This window comes from Macrobrachium nipponense, chromosome 48 (assembly GCF_015104395.2).
Source record: "Macrobrachium nipponense isolate FS-2020 chromosome 48, ASM1510439v2, whole genome shotgun sequence".
Classification (NCBI taxonomy): domain Eukaryota; kingdom Metazoa; phylum Arthropoda; class Malacostraca; order Decapoda; family Palaemonidae; genus Macrobrachium; species Macrobrachium nipponense.
In genome coordinates this window covers 19,592,169-19,616,517 of record NC_087223.1, presented here as the reverse complement: position 1 = coordinate 19,616,517, position 24,349 = coordinate 19,592,169, and the positions used below count along the sequence as shown (strand labels likewise).

Sequence of the window (24,349 nt, the reverse complement as noted above, 5' to 3'; positions counted from 1 at the left end):
TCTGAGGTGTAACTCCTCCAGTTCACAGGCATTTTGGGATGATGTAGCTAGCTCCATACTAAAAAAGTGAAATCCACGAAGGAAAGTGAAACAATGGTGTGTCCCATGCAAGGCCTTTCGACTATCCTTCCTTTACTGAAGGACGAGAAGTCGCAAGGCCTGTGTGGATTTTACTTTTATTTATGTATTCATTTTCGTGATTCAGTTATACATATATAGTGCATACATATGTACACTAGTGCATGAATATTTAATAGTTTGGGATTGACTTTGCAAATGAGTTTTATACACTTGAATGTTAATCCACAAGTAGCCTATTGATATGGAATTCTTTGTATCATTGGAAAGACACATGAAATAATGTTACATGGTGAGTGCTCCCACCCTGCCAGGGATTAGAACTGGTAAGGTGCAGCAATCATACCCATCTTCAAAGAAAAAGGTTCATATCTTTGGCAAGAAGCATGCACTTTTATATATATTGTCTTTTGGGTGTTAATTGTTCCAAAGGTAGAGTGCTTTGTAAATGTGTTCAAAAGGAAAACACCTAAAAAAAAGTTATATATACCTTAGTTTAACCAGACCACTGAGCTGATTAACAGCTCTCCTAGGGCACCTCAAGAAATGGTACAAATGGTATATAATTCTGACTGGTTTTGTTAATTCAGACATTCAAAGTGGTCTGTTCCAGACCAGCACAGATTTCCAGTAGGTGTGCTGAGGTGACACCACACTAAACAGGCACCAGAAAAATGGCTGGAACCAGAAAGATGGAAGAAAAATCCATTTTAACATATTCTTGATCCAAGGTTGGCATTTCAGCGCTTAACTTTTAATGGACTAAGACCAGCCGTTTTTGCTATAAATCGCAGTTTCAGAAAATTAGACATAATTCACACTTGTGTCATCTCTCGTTGATACATTGACAGTCATAATTTTGCAGTTAAGACGAGACAAACTGGACTCCTGCGAATCTGTACATTTTATGTATTTTTCTTCAAAACAGATGGCTCGAGTTTCTACCATCTATGGCTGATATTCATATTAGTAAATTATTTTTGATAATACTTGGTTCCAACATATTGTTAACATATAATGCTTATTTTTGTGTGTTTTCTGTTACATGACCAAAAATTTCAATGTTAGGCAATGTATATTGTAGAAACTTTATGTTGTTCAGTTCTGCTTTCCAGTAATTTTAAAATGATCAGTAGCTGTCAAATGATTTAGCCTACATGGGATTTAATATCTACCACAGAATGTTTTTTTTTCACAATACAAAAATGTTGACACTGTTTGAAAAACTAAATAAACTGCTGCCCTCAATGAAATTTTCTGCATATAGGTGGAAAACGATCCCAAATACGTTCTAATTTATCTATTCCATTCCTGGGTCAAATACTCGTATGTCAGCTATTGCTATTTCACCAATCCCCAGAGTCTTCCAGACAATATGAACGCTGCTTTTCATTGGCTCTACATCTGTCAGCTACTTGAGGCACAATTACCACTTGTCTTTCCCATTCCTACACACCCTGTCCTTTTTCCTTTGTCTCACCCAGTGCCAAAACATCCAAGTTTAGCTCTTCAGCATTTTCCCAGAATCCTACAAAGTGGAAAGGATTGGTTACCGTTGGCTTCAGGAGGGGCGACACATCTGCGACTGAGGCCATCTTCTCCTGCTAAGGGGTCCACAGCCCTTTACTAAGCACTTTTTGGTACTGAGGTACATTACATATAAACCCTAATCCATTGGCACTTCCAAGGCCAGAAATGTCCAAGCTGAACCGCCAAGTACCACTCAGCTCAGTCAGTTGTTATAATTCTAATGTCGTGAGTCAACGGAACACGAGCTTGCTAAGCAAGTTTCCACATAATTTACGTATGAATATACTAAGTAGATTTTAATGTACACATCATTGATAAATTGTCACTTCAAGATACAATTCAGAGACATTGATGATGTACTTACTGTGCATGGCAATAACCTGCTAATCCCCTGAGCATTCACCGGACAACGGTCGCAGACATCGTCAGGAAGTTCTCCATGTGGGAGAGGTCCAGGACCCCTCGCACGCTTAGGACTAGGTAGCCTCCTCTCCACACCTCCTGGTACAGTATTTGTGTAATATCTTTCACCAGCCACTTGGTTTTTACTCACGCGCGCAGTTCTCTGGTTCTCAGAGCCAGGAGGAGAAGAACATGGACTCAGAATGAGCGAGCGTCCAAAATCTGGCAGTTCAGGATTCTCAGAGGCATCCGTTGGTGCTGATAGTGTTAGAGAAAGCGTTAAGCTTTGTTTATCTTGGTTTTCCACTTCACTTTCTTCATTGTTTCCTGTGGCACCATTATCTGAGTGATATTCCTGATGGTGGTGCAGGGCTTCTGACGGTGAAATGGTGTCTGGGTGATTCATTGTTTGTCTGACCTCAAGAGAGGCTCTCCAGGATACGCCATGTTGAATAGCCCTCAGGAGAGAATAAGCGGGAGCATCCATTGGGAAAGAGCTGGATAAGTAAACAAATAGTAGCACGATGTAGAATATTGACGCCATCTTATAAGTCACTTGGAACTTTATAGACTTTTCAGAGTCACTTACAATTTGAACAAGTTCGCTAGATTTTCTGTTACTTAGAAACTCTTCACGTTACTTGGTGCTGATGCACGATTTTCTTAATTACTTGGAGTGTTTTAGTGCCTTGACAAGTTTCACTGTGTAACTTTGAAGTTTCGTTGTGGTTGCAAACTCCCTTCAGTCATAATTTTCATTGTATCTCAAGTTTCAGACGTTTCTTATTTACCTATAATTTTTTACTGTATATTTCCTCACCTTCCTCAGTTGCAACAAATGTTCTCTCCGGAGACCAAACTTTTCCCAACTTTTCTCAGTCAATCTAAACTGTAATCGTGAGATACTCTTCTCATTTAGGTTATCCGGAGATTTTATGTTTGTGCATAAAGTTCTCAGGAACTTGTAACTAATAGTATTTACAGAAAGTCCTCAGTTGTAACTTTAACAATTGTATTTACAGACAGAACTCAAGTTGCTCGGATCTCTTCTTTGGGCGTTCAAAACTTTCCAGTGTTCTCAAGTTACCACTGTACCTCAATACTTGTTAAGGTTTTCAGTATATGGAAACTGACTTTCAAAATTTTTTGGACTTATCTAACAAGAAGAAATAATATCTTGGGTGATGAATAGACCTTCCTATTTGCATCAGCCACTCGATAACATCTGTACCAAAACAGATTTATAGGTCTAAAAGTGCACGGTAGCTCCTGATGGCACTATGAAATCACTGAAGAGACAGTGTGACAGTTGTAAGATTAAGTATAAATACTTTTACTTATCAGCAGAATGTAAACCATTATCTTCTGTTGATTTTTACGGTCCTTATCTCTGCTGCACCAAAGGCATTTCGAGTCTTTGCTGATAAACCACAGCCCAACCGGTCCCTCAAGGCATATTTGGCTGCTTACGCAAGAAAAAGGGTATCGCCAGTCAGCTTTAGCTTTCTGACTGAGGTGTGAAGCTTCCCAATACTTAGGTCCTATCTCTCGTTGGTATCTTTTAGGCTATCGTCAACAGATAAGATTGCGTTTTGTGGAGCTGGCCGCCGGGGAAGTGAATTTTATCTATTGCCGTCTCTTGAATCTAAGGCCCGGTCTAACTATAGATAAGAGACGATGTGTTGTTGGAGCATCATGACAGATGGGGTTTCTGGGACTAAAATGTTCACCTGATTTAGTTGATCGTAGCTGAAGTGTGTTGGCTGATGAATAAATTAGACATATCACCAGCATTGGTAGTTCAATGAAATACCTGTAGATCCACCAGACATGTACCTCTGCTTGGCATAGAATTATGGCACATTCTTCCAAGTATTGGCGTTGAAAGTCTGGATGAGGATGTGTTCTGAACGTATGAAATGGTGCCTATATTTTTTGTTAAAGTGTTTCAAAAGTAAGTTATACAATTTCTCTGCTCATTTACTTCAATCAAAAGTGGTATGTTTACACATTGCAGGTAAAACTGTTATCCTATTGGGATGGTATAGTAGCTTTTGAGGTAGGGCATTTTAAGAAGCAGGAATTGTTTAAAGTTTTGTCAGGTGAGACACAGCAAAATAGTTGCCATATTTACGCTGCCTTTCAGCAGGTGTGGACTGTTCTGCAGCTAGTGTTTCATGATTTGCAGAGACCTGGAGCAAAAGGTGTCAAGCCAAGTGATTGTCGTTGTTGATTTCAGTGGCAATTTAGTAACAGATTCCAAATACGATTATGTCATTGGCAGTAAGATGACAGCCCTTCAACAGGCTACCATTCTTTATAGTTCCACATTGTACTTGAACATTACACTGTCTCTCTTTCCTTGTCATCTCCACGTGATCGTTTCAAGTGGGTGACACAACAGAACACGCAGCCTGACCAAGTTGCAACTCAGACCCAAGTCAAGGTTACCTACTTTGTCTGACGATACCAACTTTGTCCTTAAATTGAACTTGTGTTTGGTGTCCCACATTTTTACAGGTGTGTTTCCCAGTCGTTTTCAGTGAGTAACACCTGTTTATGAATCTTATCCTGCCTCTGCAAACTGTCTAGTGTTCTGATAACGGTTTGTCAAGAATATTCCGCTTGACTTTGAAAACGGTTTGCTTTGGAGGCTGTTGATTTGTCTTTTTCTGTTATTTTTATGGAACTTGAGGTTGCTCTTCCCACCACAGTCGACTAACAACTGCTCATGTCAACTGAGGCGCTATGACCTTTTCAGGAATCTATCCTGAGTCATTCCCCTGCGTATGGGCAGTTGGGTATGCCCCAATAAAAAAGCATTGTACTTCTCTTAATATTATCATTAAATTATGTACCTGGTAGTCAAACAACTGTAGTAGTTTTTATGGTATGAAGTTGTAAGCCCCTCGTCCAGATTATCACGGGAGCTCGTTTACTAAAGCATTTGGCTTTCAGTGATGGTCCCCCATCCAAGCACTGACCAGACCTAGTGTTCCTCGGGGTTCCATGATCGAGAGAGCATAATATATAACTGCATTGTGAACATGTATATATATTCAGCGGTGGCAAACAATAGCCCTTTGTATTAACTAAATAAAAGATCTTTCTTTGACAAAGGTTTCCTTGATTAACTGGTTCTACAAAATAAGAGAAAAACAAAAGAGAACTACCTGTCTTTTTGTTGCTTTTGTTGACATAAACAGGGATTTCAAAGGTAAGGTTATGGGGCGGTGATTTTATATTTGTAATTCTCTCTCTCTCTCTCTCTCTCTCTTCTCGAGACTCTGGTAGTTTGTCATGTCACTGATTTTGCTCTCAAACTCTCTCTCTCTCTCTCTCTCTCGCTCGCTCTCTTTCTCAGTTTTTCACGTAACTGCTTTTGTAAATACGCATTCTATTCCCTTCTACTTTTTAATCCCTATTTATTTCATTCGCCTCTTTGTTACTCTTTGTTCTCCATTCACATTTTCCATCATGTTATTTGCCCTGGCGTTTCTGTAGGGTACTGGAACCATCTCGTCTCTGCCAGTATTGTCTGGTAAACATGATCATATTCAGATTAATGTGTTCACGTTTCTTCAATTCCTTTCACATTATACCTGTCAGTAAGTGGTTATTGCAAGGCAGAGGTTTTTGGCAACTTTAAAGCAACGTGTGTTGCCAAATTTGTCGTCATATGGGCAGGAATATTTGTGATAAACTGCAGATCAGATCTCTCACAACTGATCAGATCTCTCACAGACATAAAAGGGAATTCTGAGCTTCCTCGTAACGTTATTTTTATATATTTCTCACCAGTCAGCTAGTAAAGGACCGTACATCGAAAGGCCTAGCAGCCACTAGGTTAGGTTAAGTCAGGCTAGCTAGGTAGAGGTTGGCTGTAAGATGCCAGATGTCGCCAGAAAATACAATCGTATGACCACCATGCACTACCCTTTTATTTTGTATTTACAGAAATGTACAATTATAACCTTAAACTTAACGTTGCTTAATCTATCTTAAACGATCGAAGGTTAGAATTAAATGTAGTGTTTTAAATACTAAAGACGAATCAGGTAGAAGGCGATTAACAAAGAGCTTAAACAGGAACTGACGAGAGATACAATTACTGAGTATTGTATAAATAGTACATCTAGAAATGTATCATTCGTAGGAAAGGGATATATTTTTTTATCTTCACCTTTCTTTATATTTTTATGCTTATAAATGCACTATATATATATATATAATATTATATCATATAGATATATATATATTATATATATATATATATATATATATATATATATATAAATAGAACAGCGTGAAGCTTTACAAATTTAACAACAGCTTCGATTGTTACTACAACAATAACAACAAAATAGACAATATCGCCAGTCTTAAACGAAGTAATAATATTAATAAATAATAAGCAAATAATAATTAATAATAATAATAATAACAATAATAATAATAATATAATAATAATAATAATAATAAGAAATAATAAAATAATCAATAATCAATAATAATAAATAACAAAAAAATAATAATATAATTTATCTATGCCTTAAATGCACATATAACATCTGTAACATGAGAGAGAGAGAGAGAGAGAGAGAGAGAGAGAGAGAGAGAGGTTCGTATCTGTATGGCTCTATAAGTGTCTATTGACACTGATAGAAATATGAGTGAAGAAATGATGAAACTCAGTGGAAGTTGTCAAGAGTTCTCGATCGTAAACCAGGTGTAGTTTGAATTTGCAATTAAGGGACGATTCCTGTTCTTCGATGTGTTTGTAAAGTTCGCTGATGTTTGTGAAGTTCACTGATGTTTGTGAAGTTCACTAATGTCTCCCAAAACGTCGAATGACTGAGAGAGCTTGTCGAGGAGTCAGCTTATTCTTAGATTAGGTCTTGAACTGAGTTTAGAATTGGGGTACTGCTTTGAGCTGGTAGCTCCTCCGAATGAATTTAGATTAAAGGAAAATTGTATATACTACTGTTTTTGCCATCAGCTTCTTTGACTGAACTTGAATCAAGCGAGAATTGAGACACTGTATTGTGTTGTCATATTCTTAGACTGAGTCTAAATTAAGTCGAAGATGGGATACTATTTTTGGAGAATGTAAAGAACAGTCATGTTTTTGAAAGATGACGAAAAAATCAGACTCTTATCTTGAGTGTAATTCTTGATACACTGGTACAGAAACGCTGAGAATCTTATGCTTTCAGAGGACAGCTGTTCTAATCGTCAGCGGACAGTTACTGTAATCCTCGTAAAGCTCAAGGAATGTCAATGTATCTTTACCAACATATCAAGAATTAATCTCCAGAAAAGGTTTTCTTTCATCTCCATGCTATTTCGTAATGTCAGCTTCTTTGAAAGAACCTAGATTAAGTCAATAGTTAGGTTAACCTATTCTACTGTCAGACCCTCCAGATGAAGTAAGCCTGGTAACTCTAAAGCTAGACGATTTTTACAATTGTGAGAGATTTTGATGCTACATTGAGCAGCCCAGATAGTCAGGCGAGAGGCTGTAGAGTGTCAGTGCGCTGTCGGTGCATTCAAAGTCATCAAAGTGGCTCATGATAGTCTTGTTCTGGACTATCCAGCAAAGTTGGGCATCACAGATGATTGGGTTTCCTGTTGGCAAATGAACAGCTTAACATTAGTCAGTCTATTGTTTGTTTACCCCTGGCATTAAGCAAGAAAAAGTATTCTTATATAATGTCACTGATTTCAAGCTAAGATACTGGTAAGACGAACATTTCATTAAACTAACCTAACCTAACCTATTAAACACTAGAGTACCTCTTTGCCAGTTGGTATGTATATGTTTGCATCTTTGGTATGAAATTTAATATGCATGACTGAACCCAGTTTTATTCACAATATCACTGAATTAGCTCACCATTTAAGAAGATCTTTGCCTTGAAGTTCGTGTCCTGCAGAACTTCGTAGAACTCGGACAAGTCTTGTATCTTGTTGTTTTTCAGGTTGAGCGTCACGTTCTGAATTCCGCTGATCGCATCGTGGCTTTGAGTGGAAAAAATGATTAAAACATTGTTACTCTTTATGTTACTATTGCTGTTAATTGACAATCAAATAAGGAAAATAGTTGCGCACGCCTCAATCAGGCGGGAATGTGCTTCTAGGAAGGTTGGTAGTTTATTTACGTAACAATACCAACCCCAAAAGAAATTGTTACTCAGACTTTGCAAACCTTGGTACACAAAAGCTATAAAAATTCATGTACAAGTTGCCTGACGTACTCGTAGACTGTTGTGATGTTTACTCTTTGGATGGTAAGACCATCTATAATCTCTTTGGATGGTAAGACGGTATTTACCAATATTCCCAATGAATTGATATAATTATAATAGAGAATAGTGATCACCTCTCTTTATTCAGCCTTGTGTCTGGCAGAATGGAGTGGCTGATTTAATAGTAGCAACAATAATAAAAACTGGCTCCCTTATATCCAAACGTAAGTCAAGCATTTGTTAGAATGTGACCCGATACTGACTGGGACTCTCCATTAATCTATGCTTGATTCTGGCTAATGGGCCTGGAGTCTCACGGCAGATACTAACCGGAATTTTTCGATGAGGTTGTTGGTCAAATTGATCGTGAGCCTGTTGTCGTTGAATCGCGTATTGAAGGCGAAGGCCCCAGGGTCAATGGTCGATATCATGTTGTGGGAGTAGTCGATCACCTGTAGCTTGGGCATTACTGGAAAAGGAAGTTTGGATTGTATTGCTCTCTGAACAGGATTGTGATAATGGGTAGAGTGTGGATTATCTATAGCCTGGGCATCACTGAAAAAGGAAGTCTGGATTGTATTGCTCTCTGAACAGGACTGTGATTATGGGTAGGGTGTTGATTATCTGTAGCTTAGGCATCACTCAAAAAGGAAGTCTGGATTGTATTACTCTCTGAACAGGGTTGTTACGATAGTGAAGGTGGTTAGCCAAGAGCTAGGAGAGATATCAGTGATGTTATCTTTGAGATTGGTGGAAATGAAAGTGTTGATAGTGAAGGCTGGGGTAGGAGGCACGTTAATGCTGTTTCTTTGAGTACAGTAAATAAAGTCTGTCCTTTGTTTCAATTGTCCTCATTCTCACTATTATAGGTAAAATAAATCTGTCACATGGGCCTTTAATGGTTTGTTAACTCTTCTCATGTGATAATTATTGGGTTCAACTGAGTGTCTTACTTTTGAGGAACAGAAAGTGTGACTCTCCTCTTAGCGTCTGGTGAGGATGGTAACTGCCCTTTTCCCAGAATCTCCAGTCTTAAGCCCAGTGGGGTTTCTAAGTATTTGAAGTACCTGGAGTTGCATACTCACATTGGTAGGTGTTTTCCATGATGGTCTTGAGTGAATTGCCTCTCAGGTGTATTTCCCTCAGCTCTTTGACCTCCATGTTCCCCAGCCCAGGTATGAAATTGATCTTGTTGTCATTGAGGTTGATGATCTCCACGTGTGGCTGGTTGTTGAACGTCGAGAAGCAGACGTCTTGGAGTCGGTTTTTATCTGTCAGAAGCGAAATTGAAGTCTGAGTAAGAGATTCGTAACCTACTGATAGTATTTTGAGAAAACTTCCAAACGTTGAATCTTTTGAAGGATGGCAGTTTTATGGGTGTGTACTGAATCTAAAATCATTAGCAAAAACAGTGATTAGCCTTCAGGCAGTGCAGAAAACAAACCGTAGCCACACGTAATTCTGAGTAAGAGATTTGTAACCTACAGTTGAGAAAACTTCCAAACGTTGAATCTTTTGAAGGTGGGCTGTTTTATGGGTGTACTAAATTTAAACTGATTGGCCAAAACAGTGATTAGCCTTCAGGTAGTGCAGAAAATCAAACCATATCCACAAGTAGTACTTTCACCTGCATAGGTCCAACAATTTTAAATCAGAAATAGCGCACCAACTACAATCCATAGTTCTAGATGTTTGTCACTGAGTGTAATGTTAAGAAGCAACTTACGAAGGTCAAGAAGCTTCATCGACTTGTTGAAATGGGCAAATGCATGATTATCCACTATGCTGAACTGGTTTTCCACGAGGAGGATCTCCTGGAAGGTTGTTGGACCCCAGATGTCGTTTGTTAACATGCACTGGAGCGATGTCTTTTGGACAACCAACCTGGTAGAGGAAAAACAGGTCTTGTTAGCTGAACTGACTTGTGGAGAACTGGTCTGGTAGGACATCAACTAAGCAGGTTTTTAAAGACCACACTTCTAGGATAGGGCATTCCAGACCAGCTGAAGTGGATCCAGAATAAAACTAAACAGGTTTCTGTCAACCGGACTGCTAGAATAGGTCATTCTAGACTAGCTGAAGTGACTTCTGAACAAATATGGTCAACAAAATGGCTTTCATCTGAGCCTACATTGGCTCTTATTACCTGAGATACTGTGAGACAGGAGTGGCCACATTCAGGATGTCTGTCAGCTCTTCACAAGACGTCAGCTCTGGGCCGCATCTGATGTCAGCTGATGTGGCATTGTGACAGATACACTGTAAGGAAAAAATGAAAGATGTCAGCCATTAGAAAAGTTCTTGAGAGTTCATGCTGATAATTCTGATCTATTGTTTTGATTGTAGAGAGAATTATTATTATTATTCAGAAGATGAAACCTATTCATATGGAACAAGGCTACCAAAGGGGCCACTGACTTGAAATTCTTTAAGCTTCCAAAGAATATTAAGGTGTTCATTAGCAAGACGCAAGACGAGGTAAAGGGAAATACAGAGAGAAGGGACCAAACTTATTTAAAAAAAGGGGAAAATGAACAAATTAAAAAACAAGTAAAAAATGAATTAAAATGAAGTTTCACAAGAAACAACAAACATTAATTTTTCTAATAAAATACACATGCATGCATGTTGAGTCAGCAATATATATGACAATGTCATTCAAGTACTGAATTTGACGTGATTCAGTTTCAAAATAATGGACGTCAATGAATATTTTGTAACAGAAATGGGGCAATAACATTGACAGGGTATTTAAGGATACAAGATCTGCTCAAGAGAATGTTATGTGGGTTTATTGGACAAAATACCACCCCATTACTTAAAGGTGGTTTCAAATAAGCCTGATTCCTGGCATTTTAAGTATCTTGTAGCTAAACTGTACTTGAAGCAATCAGTAGTTTTCTCATATACGAGTGCATTTTCGTCAAGGCAGAGAGAGAGAGAGAGAGAGTTTCAAGGATTAGGATGCCTCAAAGACTTGTTGGTCCATCCTAAGAGGAGACATCGTGTGCTCACTTATCTGTAGGAGCAGATTGTACTGTGCATTCACAGTGTCCTCCTAATGATTTTGTCTAGCTTTCTTTTAAACTCTTCTTCCACACCGTTGTTGAACTTGAAGTATACTCAGTTGTTTTTCATATACGAGTGTATTTTCGTCAAGAGAGAGAGAGAGAGAGAGAGAGTCAAACTTAGTGGTACTTTTTTGGGGGGAGGTCTGGCTTGTTGTTGATTACAACTGACACACGTCAACACACGGAGTATCTTGCGAGAGAGAGAGAGAGAGACCAGACAATTAAGCCCCCAATTCCGAACGCCCAATATCATCTCATATTTCTTTGTCCAAAAGGCGGATAAAACCATTATTATTGTCTGCAGCAACCCTCACCCCCCCCTCTCTCTCTCTCTCTCTCTCACCGGCCCCCTCCCAGCGATTAGATCGATAAACTCGGATTTAAAAAAAAAAACTGCTCGAAATCGATATGCCGCGAGGAGGCCGCTAGTCTCTCAAAATAAGGCCGACAGTCGAACCGCATTTTGATAAGCCAGTGACAGCCACCACCTGAGCCCCTTTTACGTAAACCGAATCACGTTGGCCGACCTTGGCGCCTGCTGGATGCCGAAACGTGACTGCCAATCCTTGTCGTCAGCGTGCAGACGCCTTTCCCTAGGCTCTCGTTATAGTATTGTTATCGTAATGATCGTTATTGTTATTATGACACTACCTACGACAATCCAACCTATTGTTCTTATCGTCGCAGACCTCCGAATAATAACAATTCATTGGCCCTAGTCCCTGTGACGCCAGATAACTGACTCGCAGGCAATCACATGACCACCAGATGGAAGGAGATTGAAGAGGAATCATCTATAGTAGTCATGATGTCTAGCTAATTTGGTTCTTGGGCGCATGCGCGATTTGCGTTATATCTTTTCGTTCGCCTCCGTCTGAAAAATGATGGGAAACGTCTCGTTTTCTTGTTGTATACCCATTTAAGGGTCGTGAGTATTCTACCAGCTGGGTGAGGAGTGGTTATATCAGCCCCGTTTTGTGGTGGGTTGAGCGTGATGTTGCTGATTTTGTAAGTATATAAATATATAATATAGATAAAGGCAAACGCCATCAACGAAAAAGTGAAACAGCAGAGTGGTTGCAAGGCCTTTCGACGCACGGTCCTTCACTAGTAGTCGTCTGCTAGTAAAGGACAGAGTGTCGAAAGGCCTCGTAACCGCTCCGTTGCTTCAATTTTCCATCGTGGCATTTGACTGATAAAATATATATACTTAGAGATTTCAGGTGCAGAGAATTCGCAACAGACTTTGGACCCAGTGGAAGCGACAATGTCGCACTTGGAAAACCAGACACCTTGACGGAATGTGAAGTACAGAACTCACTCTGCCCTTGGCAAGGGCAGCTTATTGTTACAAAACATATGTGGGCACTAATCAGATATTGGCAACCTTGTTTTATGTCATTGCCTTCATCTCTTTCCATTCCTCTCAACTTTATTATGCCCAAGTTACTCTCCATATCTTCACAAGACCCTTCTACAGAAGTGATTTAGAGTATTTCTCATTTTTATGAAACTGGGATCAGAATCCTGGAGACTAAACATCCATGTTGTTAAAAAGAACTCCCGTACAAAGTTCGTCTCCTTGGAGGCTAACTGGCAACTCAGTGTTTACATACCTTTCCTCTTCTGTTCCCAAGTTTCAAGAATTATGTGTCAATATTTGGGTTACGTCGCAGACCCCCAGCTTTGTTGTGATTGCTGGGAAAGTGCCATGTGGTAACCAAGTCATTTCTGATGGAATTGTTGATGCGTGTCCAAGTTTAATTTTAAGGTTTCATAAGGATAAGGGCGACACTTCAGAAGAGGATTCAGTGATCCACTACTGCCAGAACTCTCTCTCTATGTTTCTATTCAGCTTCTTTGTGTTCCCATGCATCTATCTTTGTTAATTGATTATCTGTATGTTTTCATTTGTACTGCTGATAGTTAAAGTTAAGTATATCTTAGTTTAACCAGACCACAGAGCTGATTATAAGCTCTCCTAGTGCTGGGCCGAAGGATTAGATATCTTTACGTGGCTAGGAACCAATTGGTTACATAGCAACGGGACCTACTGCTCATTGTGGGACCCGAACCAACTTATATCGAGAAATGAATTTCTAATCACCAGGAATGAGTTCTGATTCCACGTTGGCAGAGCGGGGAATAGAACTTGCGACTGCTGAACTAGAAGGCGAGCACCTAGCCCACTCGTCCAACGTGGAGCACTGATGATAGTATTTGGAGGACAAATATATTTAGAAGCACAGTTTGTAGACATTAAAACCACTTGAATCTACAGTGTTTATTTATGCTTAAACTTACGACCCTATCCAAGTAGGGACTAGCAGTCATACTACTTGGAAAACACCGTTTTATTTCCGTCTGTATAGTGCCTTTCTCATCACAGAGTGAGTTAATATCTCTGATAATTTTCAGGGTATCCAACAGGACTGAAGATGTGAATGCTATTGGCCTCATGTGATGAGGCTCATCTGCTATGCTAGGGAGTCTCTGATCTGAGGCTCGTCTGCCATTTTAGGGAGTATGTCCTCCCACCAAGGGGTTCACAACCTTTCAGTAGGCTGAACTCTGCTCTAGAGAGAGACAGAGAGAGAGAATTTGCAGACGTCCTATATTAAAGCATGATCTTCTTAAGGGAAAAATTGTAAACTCCAGCACTTTCGGTAGTCGCGAGTTCTATTCCCCACTCTGCCAACATGGAATCAGAGGAACTCATTCCTGGTGATTAGAAATTCATTTCTTGATATAAGTTGGCTCGGATCCCACAATGTGCAGTAGGTCCCGTTGCTATGTAACCAATTGGTTCCTAGCCACGTAAAGATATCTCAAAGATATTGTTATATTTGCATCATGGTTAACAGCAATGAGAGGCAGAATTCATTCCAAGACCTTGGGTCGTTAAATTTCCTCATTTAGGATAAATAAATTGATAAATTACTCTTTTGTCTCACAGAATAAGCAGTGTGCAATTAACGAAGGAAACAAGGTATCTTTTTGCAGTTTCTGTCATACCGATGTATATTAAATAGTTTATCTTTGTCTCAGTCTTGTGTCAGCCTTACTCTCAAGACCACAGCATCTTCTCCCAGGTAGAAAGATTGATGAAAGCTGACTTTGATGGCTTCCAGACCTAAACTGAGGGCATATTCGGCAAAATAAGGATATACTATGGCAGCCTTCCTGGACCTCCAAACTCTTTGCTGTCAGAACTGACAACAATTCAGAAACTATCATAACAGTAACTTGTCATAGCACTAACTGTCATTTCGACAGTTGAGATGTCATAAGAGCAACGACTGCCACTACATATAATGACTGTCATAACAGTTTATTTAGTTCATGAGTATCTGGAACTGACTGGAGATTTCATCGCCTCTTCCTTGACCATTGATGCACCTGTATGCAAAGTTGCATCAGAATCCCCCCGTAGCTCTTTGAGATATCTTCTGGAGAAACAAGAAAACAGACAGACTTGGGTGATTTGTAAACCATCTAGCTTGTAAGAGGAGTCGGGGAAAAATGCAGAATCGAGAACTCTAAACGTCTGAGATCGCCAGAGACGAACGACCCTGAATTTTGAAAAAAAAAAAAAAAAAGGCGAAGTTTATCAGCTGTCACTTCTGAGTTAGATTTGGGTCACTGTTGAGAAGTGCTGGTGCTTGCCGAAGGGCTTTTCAAGACCAAGAATAATTTGGGCGTTATCTTGCGTGTCTGGGTGTCTCCCTTCTGGGATGGGGGTGTACACTGTCATGTTGAAGTGCTTTGCACTATCAATTGTCAATTGCTTTTGTCTTTTATGCAACAATGACAGTGGGAATGTAAATATTTTACTCGTCCTGTTGGGCCTAAACGCCATAGTAATTATAACAGCAATATGCTATTGTATTTCGTCCTTCAGTTGCTCACTAGTAGCGTATTAACAACAGTTGCTCCTAAAACTGTATTTGCAACAGTTGCGCCTACAAAGGCCTTATAAACAGTTGGTTCCTTTTAGGTGATTCAATTCTGTTTCAACAGAAAATATTTTAGTCATATATACACACACACACACACACACACACACACACACACACACACACACACACACACACACACACACACACACACACACACACACACACACATATATATAGTATATATATATATATATATATATATATATATATATATGTATATTGAATTCTATATCTAAATATTATTGTCACAATCTTGTCTTTATATTCACGTAAATATTACTGTGACCTCAATATTATAGTTTTTTGTTGTTGATTATTATATAATAATTTTTGTTATCATGAAGTGTATATATATGTATAAGTATTATATATATATATATATATATAATATCAATATATATATATATACTATATATAAATATATATATATATATATGATATATATATAATATATTCGTCAGGTATATTTGAATGATACTGATAGTAATGCTTTAATTTAAACCCAAAAAGAGCTGTAATATCGACGATAAAAGACAAAGGTGCCGAAGTAATCCTGATGTCAACTTAAAGACAGGAAATTGATAATAATAATAATAATAATAATAATAATAATAATAATAATAATAATATAATAATAATAATATCATTCCTGAATCGATAAGGATGAACCGTTTAATCTGACGGCAAAAGCATAAACAAGAATTTTCGATTCTATTTCCTTCTGATTTGAATATCTTTACCTGTTTTTTATTTTTATTTTTTGTTTTGCTATTTGTTCGGACAAGTTTGTTGATAAATGCAGCTTTTATCTGTGATAAGGATGTTGACATACTTTGCCTACTGTGAGGCAGTGACTTGAAGTGGATCTAAAACAAGGTGCGAACCGACCGAGCACGACGGCTTACTCGGGGCGCGTGCTAAAATCTATGGTCAAATAACGTGTTGTTTCACCAACGAAAATTAAAATAAATACGCTAAATTTCATTAGAAATAACTGTTCTGTACTGTTTAACATGTGCATTATTTATTTTTTACATTTTCATTCTAATACATAAATTATAAATATCCTATCCTAAAATTCCTGTATCTTGAACTTAGCGCCTAACACCTTTTTCGGACTTTTTTATGCCCTTCCATAGGGCTTACCTCCCCCCCTACAAGAATAAAAACCACAATAACAAAGTAATTTGTAGGCTTACTCCTGGAGTAAGCGAAAAACGACGTTATTCTCCTTGTCTGGGGTCAGGGACCAAACTTACACGAACAAAGGTCTGGGTATAATGCCAGTTCCTCTACATATCACTACTGAAACTCGTAACAAGCCATAGTTGTCTGGTGCAAGCAACGATGGCGGGTCACAGTGAGGGCGAGAGAGGCAGTATAGAATGAGTGAATATATTAACTGTCGCTGTACAATTGGAACTTTAAAAGTTCAAAGTGAAGATGCAGTGCATTACTACCTTAAAGAAGTTCTTCTTGTATTTTATGTTTTACTTATGTTTTAGTCTAATTATTTACTAATTTGGTAGTTTATTTAGTCTTTTCTAATTACTATTTTACTTCTGCTTTCTGTGAATTCTTTCAAATGAACATCATATTCCTTGGACGCTTGAATTTCAAGCCAATAGCCCCTATGGTGGTGGGCTTGTTCCATAAGAATAGGGTCCATCTTCTGGATAATAATAATAATAATAATAATAATAATAATAATAATAATGATAATAATAATCTGTTTCTAATCATGACTCATCTGTGAAGGCCAAGCATGTTCAAGCAAATATCACATTATCATCACTATTTATATATAGACTTTTTTTTCTTAAGATGAGAGGAAAAACTGCAGCTGATAGACTGGGGATTTCCAAGTGGTTTCATCAGTGCAAGGCAACAATTGTTTACTTAAAAAAAAGGTAAAAAAAAATCACCCATCTCTTGTTTTTATATTCATAAAAGTTCACACCTGTGTCACTTTGTAACTGCCTGTGTCTGGGCTGTCATGATTTTTAATTCTCTGGGCAATACACTTGTCCAGAAGATTACTCAGAAAGTGACGCATAGAATGTCAGGCAACTTTGACTAGAGATGCCCCATGTGACTGGCTACAAGTGACTGGATTTTGGGGAACTTAGGAATGTCACTGTTTTGGGGGAAGGTGCCAGTAGGAACATCACTTTTTTGGGGGGAAGGGACCACATGGAGTGTGGGTGGGTGCCTCTCCTTTGGTTTTCTTGATTGGTTTTCCTTACTGGTTTCTTGCAATGTGATGACAATGATGTCATAATTTGTACTGTTTCTCAGCATTGGATCTATAAAGCCCTTATGTCTGTGTGTGGTTACGTGCGCACCTACCAATTCGGTAGTCGCGAGTTCGATTCTCCTCTCTGCCAACGTGGAATCAGAGGAATTTATTTCTGGTGATTAGAAATTCATATCTCTATGTAGTGTGATTTGGATACCACAATAAGCTGTAGGTCCCGTGGCTAGGTGACCAAAAGGTTCCTAGCCACGTGAAAATATCTAATAATCCTTCGGGCCAGCCCTAGGAGAGCTGTTAATGAGCTCAGTGGTCTGGTTAAACTGAGATATACTTAACTTTTCAACCTGGGGGAGTTTTGAGTTCCTTCGATCAGCTGATTGAAGTATCTCACAGCGAGAAATATATACGTACTCACACACACACGCACAATAAGTTATTTGATAGATGGATTGCTACGGAAGTGTCTCGAACTCTCAACACAGTACCTCCCAATGATATATATATATATATATATATATATATATATATATATATATATATATATACATATATATATATATATATATATATATATATATATTATATATATATTATATATATATAAATATATAAAATGGAACATGATGAATATGTAAATTAAGACAGAATCCACGAAGAGACACGTTTGATGTCTGCAAGACCTTTCGAATTCTTGCCCTTTACTTAGCTGAGTTAAGGACAAGAAGTCGGAAGGCCTCTTTCCTCCGTGGATTGTGTCTTTATCTATATGATATAGATAGAAAGTCCTTACAATAATCAAATCTCTATACTCACGGTACAAGGCTCTATCAGAACCGCGTCAGGGCAGATACTGCAGACGACCACCCCTTCGTCAGAAGCTGTTCTGTGACGCAGCTGTCCAGTGCGTCTCAAGCTGCCGCCTTGATTCTGCACGACGCAAATACCCAGCACCAACGCCAGGGCTAATAATCCTCTCAAGTGACACATCCTTACTCTCTATAACTTCTGAAGTTTCTGTAACTTTCGAAGCTTCTGAATATATCACCGGAGGACGCGGGGCTACATATAAATCACGGCGAGATCAAACACGTCCAGGATTCCAGCGAGCGTTCCAGCAGCGAGCCTTCCAGCGGCGAGTCCTAGCTCCTCACTGTGAAAGCAAGGGCGCGGGTTGATGCTTCTTAAATAGCCACAGGTGGTGGTGTGATCTCTCGGTGTGATTAGGGACGAATACTGCCGATTAAAAGGCTCGTGCTCTCCCCCCCAAAAAAAAATTTGGTATAAAATTAAAAAAAATAGTAATCTGCGGTTAAGTTCATTATCTACGGGTTAGGGCGGCTCCCGGGAGCAGATAAAGTTAGATTTCCTTATCCGCCCACCGCCTGTTACAGGGGCGGGGGTGGGGGGGGGACGCTGTGACCACGGTCTTTAGATCACGTAGCATGTCGATCAACTGCAACTATTTTGGGATGTTTACTGGGAGCGTTCCTTTCGACCCAAAATGATCATATTAATGAAATGGGGGTTAAGATGCTGTGACGTTATTCGGTTATGGTAATAGTATTGTGGTCTGTTCACGCCTCCTGGTATTGGTTTTAGGAGAGAGAGAGAGAGAGAGAGATGATTTCATTGTTTGTTTGAAGAACAAAGATACTATAGTACTTTGAGCAATAAAGTGAAGACGCAAAATCCGTTATTTATGGACGAGAGAGAGAGAGAGAGGGGATTTTAACGTCTGTTCCTTTTGTTTTTGTTTCTCGATTGTTTATAATTGTTAGAGTCTAGTTTTATATCTGTCCATTTCTTAAGTTTTCATTTCATTCATCTCTTATTTAGATGCTTTCCCATTTGTTTCACATACTGTTGAGATGGCTCTTTGTCTGTCCGCCCTCAGATCTTAAAATCTCCAGAGGCTAGAGGGCTGCAAATTGGTACGTGGATCATCCACCCTCCAATCATCAGACATACCAAATTGCAGCCCTCTAGCCTCAGTAGTTTTTATTTTATTCAAGGTTAAAGTTTGCCATGATCGTGCGAGAGTTTCATGTTCCGTGGCTGAGAGTTTCATATAGAAAACTCGATTGCGAATAATAATAATAATAATAATAATAATAATAATAATAATAATAATAATAATAATAATAATAATAATAATAATAATAATAATAATATTACTGAATCTCTTTGCTAGTTTATTATCGACTTTATTTGAGCCAAGGTAAACAAAACTTCAATATAGCAATCAGGCTGGAACAATTTACATTGCATGTTTAAACAGCTGGCAATGTCAGCATATGTGTGTGTATGTGTATGTGCGCGTGTGTTTGTGCAGGTGTGTATGGATGCACGTAGGTGTAAGTGTGAATTGCGTGTATGTGAGCGTGGGTTTGAGTATATGTGTATTCGTATATTATACGAAAAAGGGGCGTGTACTCTCCTTAGAGTTTATTCAGCCCATGGCTCAACTTTAGTTATTATTATTATTATTATTATTATTATTATTATTATTATTATTATTATTATTATTATTATTATTATTATTATTATTATTATCATCTTAAACAACGAAAGTTTACACGGAATGTAATAGCCATGAATGAACAAAGACAATAAATACACGTGGCAACTATTAGCAATTTTTTGAAGGAGGTAAAATCGAGTTCACATATTTATATGAAAGTAATTTTTGGAGTGAGAGAGAGAGAGAGAGAGAGAAGAGAGAGAGAGGTAAGAAGTCCAGACCCTACAGAAGTTACGTACCTCGCAAAGCTAATTTAAGAGTACTTCCATTCTGCATATATTTATATAATAGTCAATGGTGTGAGAGAAGTATATACTACTTCTCACAGGCTATCTGTGTCACAACCTAACCCCCACACCCCACAAAAAATATGGATACACATTGCATTTACAAACCTCTGCCCCTTCTCCAAGCTGGCTGGACCCACCACAGTCGACTAAACCGGGTACATAATTCACTACTAAAATCATCAGAGTGACCATGAACTTGTTTGCAATTGGGTACCAAAGGCAAGAAATGTACTCATTTTTTGCGATTGGGTATCAAGGCAAGAAATGAACTCCTTTTTTTTTTTTTTTTTTTCCAATTGGGTACCAAAGGCAAGAAGTGAAACTTTTATACAATCGGGTATCAAAACAAGAAGTATAATGGAGTCAAAGCCTGATAATCTCGACTTGAACTCCCCAATGTGAATTGAATAAGAAAAGCAATTTATAAGAACTAGCTTAAGATTGATTCTGATGTCCATTTTCTTTACTGGGTAACATAAGGGTACACCTCAGAAAAACACACATGATTCAAGATATTACCTATTCTGCTCTATCTGTTACATTATACACACAAAGACCCGTCATTTTGCAACCTCAGATCTAATCCCTGATAGGTAAATGATGATAACATTGTTATTTGCATTATCTCTTTATTTGCTAAAGGGTCTGTTTGACAAAAATTTTTTTTTTTCTAAACTGACGCTGATTTTGGTCCAATTGTCTGGGCACCATATTGCATTATCTGGGGATTTCCGCAGCTTTTTTGCTGTGTGTGTTGGGGTGGGAGGGTTTGTGTGGGGGGGGTGGGGTTGTTGTGGGATGCCTCCTATCTCAGAAAGAAAGTGAGAGAAAGATAAAGTGAGGGGACTACCTGGATGAGGTCAAATGGTTGTTATTCATGGTACAGATGTACCCCATGCTGTCAAAAATGTAGAAAATCATAGCCTGACATAGAGAGAGAGAGAGAGAGAGAGAGAGAGAGAGAGAGAGAGAGAGAGAGAGAGGCAACCCCAAGCCTAGAGGATGGCAAGTATAAACGTGGAGTATATTATACTGACAGAGAGATTACGTTGCCCTGCAAGTCACCACAACAGTTGACTAAGAGCCAGGTATGAGAGAAAGAAATCATGTCATAGCCTCCTTTATCTTATAAGCAGCTGCTCTCTCTCTCTCTCTCTCTCTCTCTCTCTCTCTCTCTCTCTCTCTCTCAATATTCCTTTTTCACGATAATTTTTCGTATTGCAAGTGACTTAACAGGCATTGTCCAAACCGTAATACCAAAGACCTAAGGTAATGACGTCACAGATTCTCTCTCTCTTTCTCCACATTTTTTCGTCATAACGGGGCTAAGGAGGTATATAGTTATTTCTCCTACAGGGTGGTCCTTACGAAAGCATGTCTAATTCGGCCGCGTATACGTCTTCTAGCGTAGTGGCGTAAGTTTGACCTATTCGCGCATGCGCGCTTGGGCGAGCCACAGACGCACAGATATATACGTACATTTATAACACATATATTTATATATATGAACTTTTAATTAATTGGGCGACTACACCAAATGTTTATTTGCCGACTTGAACAGCCAGTTAAAAATATGCGAGTCAATTATATACTGCTAAGGATCCCATCGCCAACGTTCTAATTGCAACGAATTGTTAGCTATTAGCGAATAATTATTCCAGTGGACGAGGTATTATTATAATAGTTCTCATAAACGTCGATTTAACTTAAGAATAGCGCATTTACACACGTCAAAAATACGTTGCATGAATACGTATGTGTACAGTGGACGCTATACACACACGGAAACCATAAAAAAACTCGTTAAATAAACGATAAATAAAGAAATAACGAGAAGATTACCATGACAAACCGTAGCGAGCCACAGTGAAAGTACGCGCTACACGAGAGAGAGAGAGAGAGAGAGAGAGAGAGAACCTTCCTCCCATCGCAACCCTTTAACTGTCGAGGAATTTGGTTCCTACGTACGCCCGCTGGAAGACGGTTACGTATAGGTGGGCTGGAAGAGAGAGAGAGAGAGAGAGAGAGAGAGAGAGAGAGGACGTGTGCCTGCGCGCGCAAACTGCTACTGTTTTTCTCTGGCAAGTGTCATTCTGTTCCCGCGTCTTCTTCGTTCTCGAACTCTTCTCAGTGCGCGCCAGAACCGCGTAGAAAACGGAAGGTTGGGTGCCGGACCTCCTCGGTTTAAGACAGATTCGGAGGGGTTTTTTTGCCCTTTAATTGGTTTATCGGGTTTTAATGTTTTTTTTTTTTTTTTTTTTTTTGTCGTGAATTGGTTTATTGTTTGATGTTTCGTCTTTTGTTTATGTTTACTCCATGCCCGAGAAGTGACAGGTTGAAATGACAAGATAAAATGTTGATACTAACACAATATATGTTCAGAAAACATAGTAAGATATATATATTCACGTGAGCTATTAACCATTCCTGTAATATATAAATAAACTATATGTATATTTATTTGTGTATTTTTAATAATTATTTACAGTGAAACCCTGGACACAAAACTATATTAATAATAAACAGAAACAATACAGATTAGTGAATACTTTATGTGACTGTGTTTTGACGAAGAAAATAAAAGAAAATTATCTTTTTTTCTTGTTTTTTTCTGGGAAAAGCCAGGGGTGAGTACTAATTACGTGTCATTGTTTTGGTGAAGTTTTATTTTGGTTATTGTCTTGTTAGATTTGTCATTGTTGTTTTATGTGATTTTCTTGACATTGTTTGCTTTGGTGGTGGTTTTAGTAGGTGTTAATTTTATAATCTGTGCAATTATTGTTTAGATTATCGATATAATTAATGTTTTGATAATCCATGCAATTATTGCTTTGATAATCCATACAATCATTTTCTTGATAAACTTTATCATTATTGTTTTTACAAGCTTTCTTTATCAGTAATTGCAATTATTGTCTTGATAATTTCTCGCATTTTGTATTAAGACCCAAATAATTTCCTCAAGAAGCATTAATGACAATTATTTTCTTAATTATTATTACAATTATTGTCTTCATTGGCCTTAATGACATTTATTGTCTTAGCTTTATTTTCTTGATGTATCTTTTAAGTCAATTTTAAGTATCTTACCTCTGTAAAGTATCCTTAAGTAAGATATGAATAAAGTTTCACTTGTTAAGTGCAGTCATACGTCATAAGTATTATGGTAAATATATTCATTTAATTATTTAAAATAAATTAGGTTTTTATTTAAAATTAATTATTTTTTTGTTTGGGCGTTTTTTGGTTACTCAGAAACCTTACGTCACGAGTATTGTGGGAAATAAATTCAAATACATTTACTGTTTATTTAATATGTTGTTATGTGGTAAATACATTCAAATTACCTTTTCATTTCAGTCTAATGTCTAATCAGTAGTTCATGATTTATATATTATGAAGCCTTGCGTTATAAGTATTTTGGAAGTATATTCAAATATATTTATTGTTGAGTTAATATATTTTATGTTAAAGATATATTACTTTTCTTTAAATACGATAGTAACAATTTTTAAATTTATTTTTAGTTTTTCTAAACGCGACAGTAAACTAAATCTTATATATTTATTAATTTTTCAAATGAATGATATTTCTTTGAGTAGGACAGTAAAATTTGTTGATGTATTTTTTAATGCAAATGTTAAAAAACAGTTTTACCACGTAAATATTAATTTTTTTCGTGCATACAAACAAAATATCCTGAACTCTTGAATAAATTTATCACAATTTGCGATTAAAAAATTTATTGGGGTTAATAACCGTATTATACTTTTCTCTGATGTTATAATAAAACAATTGCAAGTTACTTTTGATGAATATTTGTTAGATTTTTCACTGAAAATATCGAAAATATCAAATTAATAATAAAAGCTAAAGTTATTATTATTATTATATTATTATTATTATATTATTATTATTATTATTATTATTATTATTATTTTACAGTATCAAAATTTTTTAAAAGTTCCTTTATATAAATATTTGATGGATTTT

At 37.7% G+C, this 24,349-nt stretch overlaps 2 protein-coding genes across 3 annotated transcripts in view; one reads left to right on the top strand and one right to left on the bottom strand.

Moving 5' to 3' along the window:
- LOC135205087 (uncharacterized) overlaps positions 1-24,349 on the top strand; it is a 155,323-nt gene that overhangs the window by 55,747 nt on the left and 75,227 nt on the right. The window contains exon 1 of one of the 2 annotated variants that reach the window (XM_064235384.1): positions 22,843-22,983. The exons of the other annotated variant lie outside the window; for it this stretch is intronic. The gene's annotated coding sequence lies outside the window, so the exon portion shown is untranslated. Of the gene's footprint in view, positions 1-22,842; positions 22,984-24,349 lie in introns of those variants that run through there. 2 annotated transcript variants of the gene reach the window in all.
- On the bottom strand, positions 7,355-18,695 carry LOC135205086 (leucine-rich repeat-containing protein 15-like). The gene is made up of 7 exons (XM_064235382.1): positions 18,359-18,695; positions 10,405-10,517; positions 9,985-10,142; positions 9,344-9,529; positions 8,589-8,727; positions 7,907-8,031; positions 7,355-7,638 (listed from the first exon to the last, which is right to left on the bottom strand). The coding sequence occupies exons 1-7, from the start codon at positions 18,530-18,532 to the stop codon at positions 7,496-7,498; spliced, it is 1,038 nt and encodes a 345-aa protein (XP_064091452.1). The 5' UTR covers positions 18,533-18,695; the 3' UTR covers positions 7,355-7,495.